This window comes from Cydia fagiglandana, chromosome 27 (genome assembly GCF_963556715.1).
Source record: "Cydia fagiglandana chromosome 27, ilCydFagi1.1, whole genome shotgun sequence".
Classification (NCBI taxonomy): Eukaryota; Metazoa; Arthropoda; class Insecta; order Lepidoptera; family Tortricidae; genus Cydia; species Cydia fagiglandana.
The window spans coordinates 4,191,506-4,209,318 of record NC_085958.1 but is presented as its reverse complement, the minus strand read 5'-3'; the positions used below and the strand labels follow the sequence as shown (position 1 = coordinate 4,209,318).

The window sequence follows — 17,813 nt, the reverse complement described above, 5'->3', positions numbered from 1 at the left end:
AGTATCATTTTTGTTTGTAGGTATTAAGTTTGTATGCACTAATAAATATAATGTCAACATTTATGTATAATACAGGGTGATGGCTATAATGGCTAAATAACTGCATTTCCGTTGCCAGGGAGGTTTTGGGATTATACTGAGCATCTTTTACTATGTGATTAACCCCGAAATCAAGTAAAAAAATTGGCTGATTCATACATTTTGGCTGGTACATGTTCTATGGGAGGGTAATTTTTTTTTTTTGATTTCGGGGTTTTGTTTTCTACCCGTAGTAAAAGTTGCTCAGTATAATCCCAAAACCTCCCTGGCAATGGAAATGCAGTTATTTTTTAGCCATCCTGTATATTAATATATTCTTATAACAAAATAATACTTGGTAGGATTTAACAAAACAAGTGTCATTATTGTCATTCGTCGGCAAATAAGCCAACCAGTAGATTACTACACTTCAAAAAGTATCACTATACCTTATAAAACAAAGTCCTCCGCCGCGTCTTTCTGTTAGTTTGTTCGCGATAAATTCTTTTTTTCACTTCTATACCAGTTTATCGTAAATTTCAAATTTTTACTTGCGTAGTAGTAAAAAAAACCATGGCCAATTTTTTTTTCTAGGCATGAGAAGATAGCGAATGATTCAACCTATCTGTCGTTTTAATTTGGCAAACGATGTACCAAACACCCTGTATGTATGGAGTCCAATGTTATGTCAAAAATATTTTAATCATTTAAAACAACAAAATGTTACAGTAAATATCTATTTAGAATATTTAACAGCTAGTCTTTGTACTCATTATTTGTTCTCTTCTTCCTCGCGTTATGCCGGCATTTTTGCCACGGCTCATGGGAGCCTAGGGGTCCGCTTGACAACTAATCCCATGATTTGACGTAGGCACTAGTTTTTACGAAAGCGACTGCCATCTGACCTACCAACCCAGAGGGGAAACTAGGCCTTATTGGGATTAGTCCGGTTTCCTCACGATGTTTTCCTTCACCGAAAAGCGACTGGCAAATATCAAATGATATTTCGTACATAAGTTCCGAAAAACTCATTGGTACGAGCCGGGGTTTGAACCCGCGACCTCCGGATTGAAAGTCGCACGCTCTTACCGCTAGGCCACCAGCGCTTCTCACTCATTATTTTGTACTCATTATTAGTTAAACTAACATTTTAATATTCACAGTCAATATTATAAGGCACGTAGTCATGGTAACACTAACAATGCTGATACAGTCAGCCGCAGAAGTTGCTAAGCGGGCGAGGTGCTCAAAATGATCTTGACGCAACTTTATTGTTAAGAGAATAAGAGCGTGTCAAATTATTTTTGAACACCTCGCCCGCTCAGCAACTTCTGCTGCTGACTGTACGATTCCAGCTCCGGGTAATGAACACCTTGGCAGGCGTGGCTCACTCCGCGATTTCGTCGCGTCGCTACGAGTACATGCGGCCACACCAATTTTGGTGTCTAGCAGTAGTAATTGCCGCGCACCGCTACGGAACGGACGCCTGCTCACGCTTGCGCCACCTAGCGGTCATCTGTCGTAATAGACGCGTTTTGTTAGAGAGTGAAACTTCTGTACCGATAGTTCGTTTTTTTAGCACTAGAAAAAAGGTAAACAATCTTGATTTGCCGTCCCTTTTCCTCTTAACTGCTATTCGTTGGTTGTATCACTTTCTTTTGCATTCGGGAGGGAAGAATCGGACTTGCTATATCTGAGGTACAATATGTTCTGTCGCTCTCTTTCGAACACCCGGCGTTAGAGACAGATAGCAGATATTGTAGAATTTCTTCCAGTATTTGAACCTCCTCAAGGAACTTGGTGACTGTTTGTCTGAAATAAAAAATAAATGATGTATTGTTTGTCAAAGGATTGTCTCATTTCAATCATAGACAGAGAGAATCATACTATCTTTGTCTTACACTAGTACTAGCACCAAAAGAAAAGGATGAGTATACTTTTCCTGGTTCTTACTGACTGACAAATTGGTTTGACCAACTATAAATAAATATTGTCAGTCAACTTGGTTCATCTTATTTATATGTATAATGTCTTTTTGGTAAAATTTAATTAGGTATCATTCATTAATTACGTAAGACGATTTAGCGACGGAGGGGGGTCGAACACATCTTATTTTTTCTTACAATGGGGTGGGAGGGGGTTTTCATATATAGTTCTTACGTAAGATCACAAAGATGCTTCTTACGAGGGGCGGGAGGCGATTTCTTTTAATTTATATGAAATTATGACTTTTAAAATAATACTTCCACACTCTATGCTATCAAACACGGTGCAGAGTTAGCTTAGACGGGCTAAAGTACCTTTGTAGGATCAAACGTTCCAAAAATGTTTTTTTGAAAAAAGAAAGACTGCAAACCAAGCTTGTATTATTTTCCTTTAGCTAGATTCTTACGTAATACAGGGGGAAGGAGGGAGGCCTATTCGTATTTTTTATAACATAGGGATGGGAGGGGGCAAAAAACTGGAAAAAATCGTTTTACGTAAAATTAATGGCCACTTGCACCATCCCACTATAGTTCGTTTTTTTTAGCATTAGAAAGAACTTGCAAGAAGGTAAGCGATCTTGACATGTCTTTTAATTGAAAAACGCTTTTTACAAACCTGAAACTATTACTTATGAAAGCAGAAGAATATAAATGATCGTATTAGATTCATAAATGTTACATATTTGGCGTAACTTATTTTTAAAATGTGTTTTTCAATTAAAAGACACATCAAGATTGTTTACCTAATTTCTAATGCTAAAAAAAACGAGGTATAACACGGGGTTAAGCCGTTAACCCAGTGTCAAATTGTATTGGTAACTATGGTAACTCCAGGTAAATGGTAATACTAACTTGAAATTAGATATCATAACGTCGTCCTCAACATAATCCTCTGCTTTGATAAGGCGTTTCAGGGTCATCCCGTCGCCAGATTCTCTTGCGATTATACTAAAAAACAACACCTTCATGAGTCATACTCGTACTTCCATTTAGATCCAATATTCAATTCAAAATATACTCATGTAGGCCTAGGAACAAGCACTTAGGGGTCATCCATTAATTACGTCACACGAATTTCTAGGTTTTTTGACCCCTCCCCCCCTCCTTGTCACACTTGATCACATTTGGCAAACCCCTCCCCCCTAGTGTGACGTCACATTTTTTCCACGAAATCGCCAAATCGAATTAAGTAAGTACCTAAGTATTATTAACATTTTATCAAAATATTTTTGACGATATAAATATTAGTAATTTTATAACCCAAAACTGCATAGGAAAGAAAATTAAACGAATAAAAACGATTGTCGTTTTAAAAACTTGTTATTTAAATGTACAGCGAATAAAATAATTTAAATACATTTTTGGTTACTGATGAAGTTAAAGTGACGTCACAAAGTTTGTGTCTCCCCCCTCCCCCATGTCACAATATGTCACATTTTCTTGACCCCCTCCCTCCCCCTAAACGTGTGATGTAATTAATGGATGACCCCTTATGAATAGTTATTAGGTATTACATAGGTACATAATTATCTTAATCTAATTATCAGAGCAATTTATTGATGTTAATATTATTCCGTAATAACATTGGATTAATAGCCGGGTCCACACAGAGCGAGCATACGCGCGAGGCAATTTCCTCGCGCACAAAACGGCCAGTGTAGTGTGGACGTGCCTCGCGCGCGCCGCCCGGCTCGGCGCGTATGAATGCTCGCTTTGTGTGGACCCAACTAAAATGTCTTTCTGTTCCTGAAAGTTAACAACAGCGGTGAAAAGAATATCTAAAACATTATTGCAGGCCTAAACTGTATCAGTCCATATTTACCTCATACAAGTCTTCAGTATCATTCATTTTTGGGAAAATACATGGTACATGGTAGGGTTTGGGGGGTTAGATTATAAGCGACAAGAACACAACACGTATTAAAGACATATTTTTTTCCTATGAACAAGTGTGACAAAGGAGGGGGGCCTAAAAATCTAAATTTTGTATGATGTAATTAATGGACGACCCTTATAATTCAAACTTCACTAAAATCTCTACTGCACTATATATCCCCTTTTAGGGATAAGTTCGCCTTTGTACATAACATTTTTGTTTTGTTTTTGTCCGTTTTATGTAAACCTGTTTATGTGCAATAAAGTGACATACATACATATTCGTAGCAGCAGTAGAGTTACACCACTTACTTTTTCAATCTTTCAGAAATTTTCAGCAAGTAATTACGAGCAAGTTCAGTTTTCCTGTTTATATCAGCTTTTTTGTCCAATGACATGCCGCCTTCTCGATACTCTTGTATGCTTGTTTCGCTGTAAGCAAACATTAAACAAAAATAAGAGTACAATCGTATTTATGCAAATACATATAAATAAAACTAAAGATAAACCAATAAAAACAAATCTGCGTCTAAAAAAACAAATTATTACATATAAAATAGTGCCAAGTTAGGTGCAAAACTATGCATGAAAATACCCTATATATACAATCTATACTTGCGTTACATATCAATCGATCATCTATCGATTACATGTTAAGACTCAAGATGATCGATCAACTATTGATCTATTGGTGAAGCCAAAACCCGCTTTAAAACTTAAATACTTACATGAAGTTAAATATCCGTATTAAAGTACTCTTCACCTTAATCAAAAATATCTTGACTAATTGGTACGCCCGCGTGCATTCTGAACCGGCGTCGCTTTCTGACACAGTTAAGTCATCTATAACATTGTAATAATCCGGTTTTTCACTTTTAATCTCAGTAATATCTGATATAGTATACACAGATTCTTCATAATCAAGCTCATCTGATTCCATTTGTGCTTGCTTTTTAAGTCTTTCTTCAAAAGCATCTATGATTTTAACGTTTCTTATAACTTTTGGTTGATTATTGGCATTTAATTTCTGATTATTTTCATTTTTAGTTTGTGTGTTGAGTGCATTGTTTGTATTCTTTTCTACAGTAATAGCTCTACTGTTATTAATTTTTACAGTATTCAAGTTTTTACCAGAAGTTATAAGTATATTTGGTTCATTATCAAAACCATCAAAAGTATCTGTCGGGTCTGATTCACTTTGCCACTCCGCAAAATGTTTTTTCAAATATTCTAGAACTTCGGTTCGACTCTTTCTGAAAGCTATCCGTGTTTTTGGGTCTTCAATTTCACTTCTACTAAATATAGGCGTGTTAACTTTTTCTAAAGACAGCTCTATATCACTCCTAGGATCTTCTATGTTTTTTAACAAATCTTTTAACTTTTCGTCTGCGTCGTACAGTTCTTCACAATTGACAATCTTTTTCAATTGTTCTATAAGAATCACACTGAAACCCAGCAGTTTCATAAATTCGTTTGGTTTTAAATCTTTCTTTAATTTTCCATTGTTAAAATTGCAACTTATTAGTTCTATTGGAAACTGATCCATAATAAGTTTTATATTTCTGTGCTTGTTGAATATTTCATCTGTTCCTAGTATTGTTTCAAACAGGGGATTCTTGGGTGGATTCATTCTTTTAGCCTTTGTGTTTTCTTCTAAAAGGAGATTTGCTAAAGCTCCTTCCAAGGGTTGAATTAAGCGACAAACCCATTCGTCTAATCTACTTTTCACTCTGGTTTCCATTACAGAGTTTTTAATGCAAAATCTCCCTAATTCTTCTTCCAAATTGAATTGTGTCAATTTGGTAATACCGCTTACTTTTATAGTATCTCTAGATTTTTCTTGATTATTTTCTATCGTGTTCAGTCTTATATCTAAATCGCTTGCGTCAATATTTTCAAAATTTTTTGATACACTTTTAATCTGATTTATTTTATCTACATTTATTTTTGCACTGGCATTTTGCATACAATGTTTTCCTAGATCAAACGATGGGTTTTGACCGATATTATCAATAAGCCCCGTATTCCGAAACACATTTTCCATAATCTGTTTAGTTCGATTCTGTACAGGACTCTTTTCTGTTATACTAAGTTTCACAATTTGATTTTTTACGTTATTTAATTCTGAATTCAATACAGTTTTTTCTTTCTCCTTTGGTCTAGTCAAATTTATTAGTTTATCAGAACTAGAGTCGATGTTGCTAAATATATTATCATTATCAGTTTCAGTGGTAAATAAATTTATTCGAGACGGACGCATTTTAACACCATTGGGTCTAGTCACAGAAACACCGTTTACTTCTTTCAAAGTTTGCATGAAAATACTATCAGATTTCTTTGTATGATTTTCTACTATTATTGATTTCTTGTTATCATTATTTACTATAATTTTTAACTTTGCTAGATCAGTTATGGGCACTGGGTCGATTTCCTTATCGATGCTTTCTTCCATTGTGATATCCACTAGAGTATGGCATTCTAAATTAATTGTTTTCGCTTTGTTTCTTATGTTGTTGTTATTTGTTATCAGAATCTGTAAAACGGTTATTTAGAATTAAAAATAAAAGAGAAATTGGTAGCGAATGGTTAAGAACGAATTAAATAATTCAATTGCAATAAAGTAAAACATAAGTTTTAAGCCAAACAAGTTAAAATTAAATTTGAAAGAGTATACTATGATCTAGAAAATAATGTCCAGTTTAAATTACAAAAAAGAGGGCATTATTTTTCTTTAGTCGCCCCTTTAAACAATCGGAAAGAGTTGTCAATATTTGGTTAGGAAATCCATACAAGCAGATATTCCACCTAATATACATCCACCTCCAAGTTTCTCCTCACTCTCCAAGATCCACCCTCGCGTCTTAGATCGGAGAGGATTTTGCGGCTAAGAGGGCTTATCTGGGGCGACCAACTGGGAGACGTCCGGTCGGAAGGCCTAAGGCCTTGGATCGACAAGGTCCAGAAAGACCTGTGCGACATCCAAGCGGCTGAATGGCGTCGAATCGCACAGGATAGGAAAGAACGGCGAAATCTCGGAGGCCAAGATCCACTTCGGGTCGCTGAGCCAGCGAAGTAAGTACCTAATATTAAAAATAACTTACCACATGACAGTCCTCTTGTAGCAGATTCCAGCAGCACTGTAGTATGCTGTCTTCAGGAGACAGATCGTATTCTGGTTTACTTTGTACTAAAAAAAAAGGTTGCTACAGTGAGCAAAACGAAACATACACAAACTCATAAAACAATCTAACATCCAGCATCAACTTACAGTCGCCATCAGATATATCGGAGCGGCCAAGGTGTTCACAATATCTGAACACGCACTCTAACGCCCTGACAATAGAGGCGTGTTCAGCTGATTGTGATCACCTTGGCCGCTCCGATATATCTGATGGCGACTGTACATCGATCATCGAGTTGAGATTGATGCTACAATTAAATTACCGAGTCGTGATTGACAACTTGTATTTTTTTTGTACTATTTATCGATTAGCAAATAAATAGTTTGCTCGTGATCGTGACCTGGAGCCCTAAAAATTTCTAACCCTAAAAACAAATGACTTACACAAAAAAAAACAAAGTGTACAGCAAACCAGCAGTCTGCTGCGGGGATCGGAACCGGATTTTTTGCAAAAACTTCAAAATAACCATATACATATTTGGAATTGTCATCATCATCATTTTAGCCTCTAGATCACTGCTGAGCATAGGCCCTCTCTTCGTGTATGCTACTTGTCACGGTCCTAAGCTAGAAATGTCCCGCGATTTTTCGAATGTCAGGAATTGTACCAACATGAAAGCAATAAAGTCCTATGTTCTATTTTTTACTCCAAATGTGTAAATTCACTTGTGTTTTTAGGTAACGACTTAGTATTATTAGATTTACCAATTAGAAATGAAATAATAAACAAAGAATGAAAAAATACCAGTTTCGTTCCCATACAATAAATAAAAACAAATTTTTGAAGAACGTTTTTTTGAGGAACCATTTAAAATTTTTCGTAATTTTTGGGCTGCTGTGTCAGAAAGGCCTAATCTTACCTACGATGTGGTTTTCGTGGGCGATTAGCTTCCTAAGCACTTGCCGCGCGGACACCGCTCCGCTGTCCCCCCGACCCAGCGATTCCAGCTCTATGTATACTGCGTGTGGGACTAGTAATCGACAGTTGGCGTCTGGAATAGATAAATAACGTAAAATGACATTAGAAGAGTACACTGAACGAGGCAATTTCCCCGCGAGGCGGCTCGGTCTGTGTGAATCCGGCTCATCATTATATCCCTCGCGTTGTCCCAAATTCCATCGCCATCGCCCGAAAAGATGGCACCATACCTTTGGCCTATCCTCGAGTAGATGGCGATATTTTTTAATATTTAAAAAAATTAACACATCAGTAAAAAAAAATAAGGATCAAAGTTAAATGGCGTTCTAAGTGTTAATCATTTGTCTCGAAAGATGGCAGTAAATGTACTGACTACACAATTTACTTTGACAATGTTCCTCTATTTCAAATTCTCTTTGTGAGTACTGACTCTTTACTCCTATCATAGGAGTCTTATGGAATGGCTGTGTTACCCCCACAGGGGCCACAGGGACACAAAGGCCCTGTTTTGGAACTGATGATTTATTAATGATATAGGATGACCAGCCGCTATGCCGGCTGACAAGCCAAGGTGACAATCGCTATCGCTACGACAACGAACCGCTATGTGTCTCTCTATTACTCTTCCACATTAGTGCAACAGCGACAGTTGCGTTTCGATCGCTACGGAGCGTAAGCGTTTGGCATGTTGGCTACGCAACCTGATTCAGTAGTTTGACTATGAAGTATAAAATAAAATAATGTATAAGTTTAAATTTCTGACTCACCACTTTTGACGAATTCCTCTATACATTGCAAACCCGACAGTAGCGCTTGCGTGTCGGCAGCGACGTACGATACAACCGCTTCTGTCTGAGCATCGGGGCTCTAAAACAAACTGGCCAGTTACTACTCTACAGAAAAAAAGATAAATAGTTTAAGATCGTGTCGCCCACCATGCAAAAGGCCATAGTCGGTCTTCCATAGTAAGTTGGCCCTTAATTGTTTAATTGTTTATTTAATAGACATTTATAAGCATTACAGTTGCACCAAATCGCTTACAAACTAGCTATACACTTCTTCTTCCATTATTTTCATTAAATTAAAATTACGATAACAAATTTCATGTCTAACATTTTTTGGTCAGATATCGACTAAGGAATACTGAGAGCTCTTTACCAAAACTTAAATCAATTTGACTCGGGTTTTTTTTTGTGAGTACCTCTTATGGTGAAGGATATTGTTTATCGAGAAGTATTCAAGCGATTTGCTTAAATTTTTTAAATAGTGTTCTTTATTTAGGTATGCATTGATACTTAAAAAACGAACACCAGTTGTCATATAAAAAAGAAACTGAACTTACTATGGAAAACCGACTAGAGCCTTTAGCTAGGGAAGTTTGAATCTAGTTATATTTTAACCCTTACCCATCCATCATACCAATATTACCAATACGTCGATAAGGGACAAACGATTATTATCGGCTTGTCAACTTTAGTAAACGTTTATGAATAAAGGGGTTAATTTGGTTACATTTCATTTGTTCCATTATTATTACGGGTAATAAGGTCCCGTTTTTACCCTTTGGGTACGGAGACGGAACCCTAAAAATAAATAAAGCACCATTTCTTATGTTTCATAAAATTTTGGAACAAATGAAATGTAACCAAATTAACCCCTTTATTCATAAAAGTTTACTGTAGCCTGGTGACAGACAGACAGTGGAGCGGGCTCACGAACCGTGATAGCTAGACAGTTGAAATTTCCACAGATGATGTAGGTATTTCTGTTGCCGCTATAACAACAAATACTAAAAAGTACGAAACCCTCGGTGGGCGAGTCGGATTCGCACTTGTCCGGTTTTTATATAAGTTGAAATTCCATTGTGACAGAGTGAGTGTTCATTCATTTCGCACGAATATGTGGACACACAAGTTTAATAGAGATTAATAAATTAGTGATCTGCATTCATTTTACTTAATATGTCTATCATCTAGTGATCTGCAGTTTGATAAAAACAATAAGTACTCATTATCGCACACCTCACACAGTTATATAAAAATAAAAACGTCTATATTTGTGAAATTATTTTTTTTGTGTTACAGTATAGGTCCCTTGGCATTGAAAATCGATAGATCGTCTATCGATAACTTCTCAGTTAACATGATCGATCAACTATTGATCTATCATGATCATCTGAAAAATACTTATTCCCATTGACCCAAAATAATATTGTTGTCGTTGCGTATAAATGGTAATAATGGTATGTATGTATGTATGTATGTGTGTCACTTTATTGGACATAAACAGGTTTACATAAAATGGTATTCGGAAATGTGATCGACCACCGGTAATGATGCGGTACCTACCTCCAGCGTGTCATTGTTCTCTCTTTTGAATCTGGTGTGATAAGAGCTACTTCAACTCTAACTTGTACTACCAAATGTATAAATCCGACCACATCATTTATTTCTTTTTGTTCACGCCTGACGCCTGTACTTTGTGAAAATATTTCATAGTTTCAAGCAACAACGTCTATTGTATAAGTGGTCCTATATTCACATTTATTTTATTAAAAGGCTGGACTCGTTCCATCTACGCTGCCTTCGCTCAATTCTGCGCATAAAGTGGCAAGACAAAATACCAAACACGGAAGTCCTGCGTCGGGTCAAGATGCCTGGTATCGAGGCATTTATCATCAAACACCAGCTGAAGTGGGGTGGCCACGTCGTGCGCATGGACAATAACAGATTACCCAAAGCTGTATTCTATTCAGAACTCTCCAGCGGAAAAAGGAAACAGGGGGGTCAGTACCTGCGCCACAAAGACGTCCTCAAGCGTCACCTAATAACTTGCGGTATACCGAGTGATTCCTGGGAGGAGATTGCGTTGCAGAGAACGGAATGGCGCGCAACTGTTCATAAAACAGTAGACCGATACGAGCAGCGGCGTTTAGAAGACCTAGATGCTAAGCGCCATCTCCGTAAGACGCGACCGAAGCCCTCGTATACCTACACCTACAACTCAGCCGGCCAGCTCCACTGCGGACCTTGCGATCGCATCTTCAAAACCAAGTTTGGCTTCGCAAGTCACATAAGAGCGTTCCATCGTCCTAATTAAAACATTTGGAGGAGTCGCCATCGTCGGACACGGCGAGGAGGGACTATATACCTATATTCACTTAGGACATTTATCGTTGCAGTTATCTTGGCAATTGTTTCGATATATTGAAACTTGAAACCTGCATTGTTTTGGTCAATCTGTTTCGTGGCTGCCAAGCCCATAGGTGAACTAGGGCAATAATTTACTAAAATGGAACCACCATTATCGCACTATAAGAGAATGACGTAAGCCAATTCCTAGAAATTCAATGATCAACTATTTCTAATGTACGCACTTTCCCCTATTGGCTATTTAGGGTTGTCAAAATTCAAGTCATTATTTTATCTATGGTCGTGCACGCAAAAAGACGTCAAATGGTTCCAACCCTAACAATTGTTCGGAGCAATGCCGAGCCGAACGGAGCCGAGTTTGCCCGAAAGGAGAAGTGTCTCCCCACAGTCGATATTAAGGCTTTTACAATAGTGGTTAACAGCAAAAATTACATAATTTACATACCTGGTCAATAACCTGTACATCTTCAGAGCTGGTGGGGCTGGCCCCTGGCTCTTGGAGGTCGAAGGTCACACGTTTCTTTGGCAATAAGCCTTCTGATGGTAAGCCTTCCCTTACTTTAGTCGCTTTTGATTGGTCTACAAAAAGTAGTCAATGATTGGACTATCATACTTATAATTACAGAAGTATGTATGTATTTACAGACTAACCACACTAGATAGACTGTATCTTTAGGTATTTAAATAAAAGTAAACAATATCTACCATCAAACGGCTCCTTAAGCCAGTTGAGGGTAGATGAAGATATTACATGATCAAATAAAGTAGGTTAAAGCACAGAATAAATAATAGTACTAGGTACAGAAGACTCACTCTCTAACAAAACGCGTCTGTTACGATCAGCACAGATATGGCCGCTAGGTGGCGATAGCGCCACGCGCGGCTTATGGCAAACCCCAAAATTGGGGTCGAACGGATGTACTTTTAGCTACCTGTAGCAAAGCGACGAAATCGCGGAGTGAGCCACGCCTGGTTAAAGTCAGGTCGTTCAGTGACAGATCCAGGCGGTTTTGTAATTAATCGGTTCACAAATAAATGTTATAACTACCCGAAAATGTACAAATTGTTTGTTTACTTTTATTTAAATAGCTAAAGATACAGACTATAGCAGTATTCCATGAAATTGTCTACCGTTTGTCCCGTACAAACGCGAATTTTCTGAAGATTTTCAGGTATAAGAGTTTCCTTTTCTATGACAAATGGTCAAAAATATACACAGAAATATAATCGCCTGCTTTATATGCCCAAAAAAAAGTCACAACACAGGAAATAAAAATTTTCTGTGGACGGCATGGAATGCTCCTATAGCTACTTATAGCTGGGGTTCTAAGGTCCACCACCTTGCATTTTGGAGACAAAGCAAACCGCTTGGAACAGGTGTTCCTGGGGATGATCTTAGCCGATTAAGCCCGGTTGCCAAGAGGTTCCACCCAGCAGGTGGGCAGGGGAGGGGGGGCAAAAGTGGCTCCGGCGCGCCTCACTCTAAGCTATATATCTGCATACATCTAGCAAGTATATCAAGTTTGGTGTCTTTTTCGTGTAATTCGAGGATGAAAAATTCATTTCTGTGACTAAATTTTCACTCTTCCATACAAAAAAATCGAGAAATTAAAAATTCCAAAAAAATCTTTTCACTTTTTTTTTCGAAAATCCTCTACAAAATTAAAACTATGAGGATTTGCTCTAGAAAAAAAATACCTGTGAATAGCCCAGTTATCCTACTATATAGAATAGTAAACTTGTTAAACATTTTTTTTTTCATAACTCTGATAAAAAAAATGTTTTGTGTCGCGCGGCGTACCTGCATTGTAAGAGCGGTATGCAGCGTTTAGGATTTTTAAGTATGTTTCGATGGTTTCTGATAAGTTGTTATTCTTCTGGTTGTAGAAAATTACTTCTGGACGTGATATATATACAAATATAAATTAAATGTATAAATATAGATGTTGGGAAAACTTTCGCCAATAGAGTTATTATAAATGTGATAAAATTAACAAAGCAGATGTTTGATTAAAATGCGGGTTAAAATACGAGTAAGATATATATTGTTCGCAATTGCCACTATATGCCCATGGGTCCGTGCATTTTAGTTTTTTCTTAACGCAGTTGCACCTCCCTGCGCATTTTGTTTTGCAGCGGCAACGAATAAGCTCTAAACAAGCAGCAGCCGCCGCAGGTAGGCTTGTACATATGGGCTCCCAATAACCATTTTGTTTGGACCAGCTCCAGTCAGCAGGACATGGAAGCTGTTGCTGAGGGGCTATAATCTGTCCCCAAACATAGCCTCCTTGGTAAACTGCACGGAGAATATGTTTACGTAGGTAGCGCATCTTCCATTGGAGGCAGATTCTCTAACTGAAGATTATTTTTTGTAAAAAGTACTTTTCGGCACTCTTTTACACTTGTACTTGTACCTGATCCGAACACTGTAACACAATGCATAGTATCAAAATAATGTCTAAGGACCAATTCACATCTCGTAATTCAAATCTGTTCAGATTTAATATTGTAAGACTCTTACTTGTCATACAAGACAATAACATTTTTTTCCAAAATTGGCTGCTCAATGTTGTTTTGTTTACCGTATTTAAATCCCTCCGGAACATTACAAGGACCACTAAAACCAGGATTGTCAGATCCCTCATATTTCCCACTTTTCTGTATGCTGTATGTCTCACATGGACACTAAGGGCATCCGAAAAACAGAAAGTGAATGCACTAGAGAAGTGGTGCTGGAGACGAATGCTGGGCATATCATGGACTGAGCATCAATTATTGAGGAGCTTGGCATTAAAGAGCGGTTGCTTTCTACGGGCAAAACTCGGTACTCAACTTCTTTCGACACGTGTCTCGTCGAGACGGAACCTCTACAGAACGTCTAGTTGTGCAAGAAAGAGTAGGAGGTGACAGGGCTAGGGGAAGATCTCTAATGAGATGTACTGACCAAACCAAATCAGTGTGTCGGTCACAGTAAGCGAATGCTTACGGAAAGCAGCTCTACGGGAGGAATGGCGACGTGTCGTTAAATGAGTCGCTCAAAAGTTTTCATAATGGCCACGACCACTCTATCAAGAGTGTAACGAAGAAGAAGGCCCTCCGTTACAGCAGGATATGCGCTTTAAGCTTGAAATACGCTTTTTTTCCCTTTCCACACACAAAAGAAACTGTGTTGTAACCTGAAAAGGCGTGGAAGAATGGCAAGACTACTATCCTTTCTGGTCCTGTAAAATAAATCATATATCTATGAGTTACAAATAAAATCATATATTTAAAGAAAGTTTGCAGCACGTGACCATTAGCCCAGTTGACCTGTCTCTTATTGCGGTGACATATTTATTTATTTTATTTACAATTAATGGAAGAACTACAAACGTTAGCTTAAGAAAATGCAATAGCATGGCACGAGAGGAACAGGTGATTCTTTCCTGTGCCAATCCTCCATTAATTGTAAATAAAATAAATATGTCACCGCAGTATACGAGTCAGCTCACCAGGGCAATTGGTCAAGTGCTGCAAACTTTCTTTAAATATATGATTTTATTTGTAACGCATAGATATATAATTTATTTTACATGACCAGAAAGGTCAGAAGTATTGTCATTCTTCCACACCTTTTCAGGTTGCGACACTGTTTCTTTTTTGTATGGACAGGGAAAAAAGCGTATTTCAAGCTTGGAGCGCATATCCTGCCGTAACGGAGGGGTTTAAATACGGCAAACAAGGCAATATTGAGCAGGCATTGCCAATATTGATAAAAATTGTTATTGTCTTGTATGGCAAGTAAGAGTCTTACAATAGTAAGTATGGACAGATTTGAATTACGAGGTGTGAATTGGCCCCTAACCCTAGACGTTATTTTAACAAAATGCATAGTATTTTGTTACTGATTTTACGAGTACATCAGGTACAAGTACGAGTGCAAAAGAGTGCCGAAAAGTACTTTTTACAAAAAATAATCTTCAGTTAGAGAATCTGCATCCAATGGAAGATGCCCTACCCACGTAAACATATTTCTCCGTGCAGTTTACCAAGGAGGCTATGTTTGGGGACAGATTATAGCCCCTCAGCAACAGCTTCCATGTCCTGCTGACTGGAGCTGGTCCAAACAAAATGGTTATTGGGAGCCCATATGTACAAGCCTACCTGCGGCGGCTGCTGCTTGTTTAGAGCTTATTCGTTGCCGCTGCAAAACAAAATGGACAGGGAGGTGCAACTGCGTTAAGAAAAAACTAAAATGCACGGACCCATGGGCATGTAGTGGCAATTGCGAACAATATATATCTTACTCGTATTTTAACCCGCATTTTAATCAAACATCTGCTTTGTTAATTTTATCACATTTATAATAACTCTATTGGCGAAAGTTTTCCCAACATCTATATTTATACGTTTAATTTATATTTGTATATATATCACGTCCAGAAGTAATTTTCTACAACCAGAAGAATAACAACTTATCAGAAACCATCGAAACATACTTAAAAATCCTAAACGCTGCATACCGCTCTTACAATGCAGGTACGCCGCGCGACACAAAACATTTTTTTTTATCAGAGTTATGAAAAAAAAATGTTTAACAAGTTTACTATTCTATATAGTAGGATAACTGGGCTATTCACAGGTATTTTTTTTCTAGAGCAAATCCTCATAGTTTTAATTTTGTAGAAGATTTTCGAAAAAAGAAGTGAAAAGATTTTTTTGGAATTTTTAATTTCTCGATTTTTTTGTATGGAAGAGTGAAAATTTAGTCACAGAAATGAATTCTTCATCCTCGAATTACACGAAAAAGACACCAAACTTGATATAGTTGCTAGATGTATGCAGATATATAGCTTAGAGTGAGGCGCGCCGGAGCCACATTTGCCCCCCCTCCCCTGCCCACCTGCTGGGTGGAACCTCTTGGCAACCGGGCTTAATCGGCTCAGATCACCCCCAGAAACACCTGTTCCAAGCGGTTTGCTTTGTCTCCAAAATGCAAGGTCCCCTTAGAAAACAGGACCTTAGAACTTCTGCTATTACTAATATTTAAGTATTTAAAAAAATACCTATTGATGTGTCTGGCTTCTCTGCCACCGCCGTTTCCACTTTCTTCTTTTTAGCCACCAGTTTGAACCTCAAATCATTCTTATCTAGCTCACTGAACTTGTCACTTCCATTCTCAACCTTACTCGGAGGACTTAGAGTTGATGTTTCCACATCTTTAGTTAATGATAGATTTTCCACAGACCTGCTTGGTTTCAGAGCTGATTTTGGTGTTGTATCGCTTTCTGATTGGGTTCTAAGTCTTTGGGGTCTCGGTACGAATGTTTGACAAGCTTCATCCTTCATCTTTGGTTTGGTGATTGGTTCAAAGTTTGACGCTAAAATTGTTTTTTCTTTAAACGGCTGAAATTGGAACTCTGGTGTTGGTCTTTTCAATGCTTGAAAACGGCTGTGTAAAGACGGGACAAACATCGATTGCTCTGGCTCATACGTCTGTGTTATTTGATCCAGCATTTGCCTGTGTTGCGGTATTTGACTCGGCACATACATTGGAGTCAGTGCCCATATAAAATTGGGTGTAAAGTCCGGTGGGACGTATTTTGGGAACACCGCTTGCCCGAATACGGGTGAAGGCCTGACGTAGGCATTGTGGGTGAATGTGTTGCCACTGTTTTTTAGGGATGAGAAGGAGTTTGTTGCGTTGGGACTGTCATCAAAAGGTGGATCAAAAGGTTCAGGATAGGTGTGAGCTTTATCCGTTACTCTATGGATTGGGCCCTTTTTCAAGTTTTTCTGTGGACAAGTAGTAACAAGAATTTATGTGGCGCTTAAATGTGGTATTTAAATGTGGCAGACACTTAACTCTATGGTTGAATAAAAATACCTAAATTATATTATTAGTTCAAATGAATCCAGTTAGAAAATAATAAACTAATTAATGCACCTGTGTATTACCAACAAATGTTATAAAAAATAAAAATAAAATCACTTTATTTCAGACACATGTCCATATAAAAATTATGCTAAACTTAATATAAACTAAAAACTTAAACTAAGAGTTATAATAATATGGATCCTAAAGTTAAATATCCTTTACTTTAGGATCCATATTTTCAAAATATAATTTACATAACATGTTAGCTGTCCTGTGATAGACTACTTTGAATTCCTATTTCGTTTCTACGTTCCGTTTTAATACACAAAATATGTAAAATTATAAAGCTTCTGGCTATTTGTAATTATGTTATATCAACTTACATCTGTATCGCTAAGGCTCCACGCGGTCTCTCCGGTTGAACCATTGAAATAGTAAAACTTTCCGGGGAAACTCTTCGATGGACACAGTAGCCATGGACTTGCTTGGGCTTGATTGCTCTTAGAATTCTGTACTTTCTTGTTCGGAATCATCGTTTAACATCGTCGCATTGTTTAAGATAAAATAGTGAAATTACAGATTGCATAGGTAGCACAAGAAGTACAATTACATGGAAATTTTGCTTACCGCTGCAAAAATCTAACTAAACAATATCAAGTTATCAACTTTCAAAGCGTTTCGTTTTTGCATTTTTGCAACGGGTGTCTTTAATATTAAGCAAGAACTTAGATAAAATATTTGTAAAACTGTTAACAATAAAAATTAAATATGCGTGAAGATTTAACTGGTGTGGTTATATATTACAATTATATTATTTAAATTACAA

At 37.5% G+C, this 17,813-nt stretch overlaps 1 protein-coding gene across 1 annotated transcript; it reads right to left on the bottom strand.

Annotated features, from left to right (window-relative positions):
* Positions 1-1,642: 1,642 nt before the first annotated feature.
* LOC134677859 (uncharacterized) lies at positions 1,643-17,609 on the bottom strand. The gene is made up of 10 exons (XM_063536279.1): positions 17,371-17,609; positions 16,176-16,905; positions 11,576-11,709; positions 8,746-8,845; positions 7,920-8,051; positions 6,980-7,065; positions 4,607-6,411; positions 4,191-4,310; positions 2,856-2,951; positions 1,643-1,830 (listed from the first exon to the last, which is right to left on the bottom strand). Exons 1-10 carry the CDS (start codon positions 17,518-17,520, stop codon positions 1,644-1,646), a joined length of 3,540 nt encoding a protein of 1,179 aa, XP_063392349.1. The 5' UTR covers positions 17,521-17,609; the 3' UTR covers position 1,643.
* Positions 17,610-17,813: the final 204 nt, after the last annotated feature.

What these genes read in the sequence shown, in the direction of transcription:
- LOC134677859 (XM_063536279.1), bottom strand. Translation starts at nt 17,520, where the DNA reads ATGATTCCGAACAAGAAAGTACAGAATTCTAAGAGCAATCAAGCCCAA. An exon ending in GGAGCCTTAGCGATACAGAT is followed by an intron (nt 16,906 to 17,370) that starts GTAAGTTGATAT and finishes ACTTGTCCACAG; the next exon opens with AAAAACTTGAAAAAGGGCCC. An exon ending in ATTTCTGAAAGATTGAAAAA is followed by an intron (nt 2,952 to 4,190) that starts GTAAGTGGTGTA and finishes GTTGTTTTTTAG; the next exon opens with TATAATCGCAAGAGAATCTG.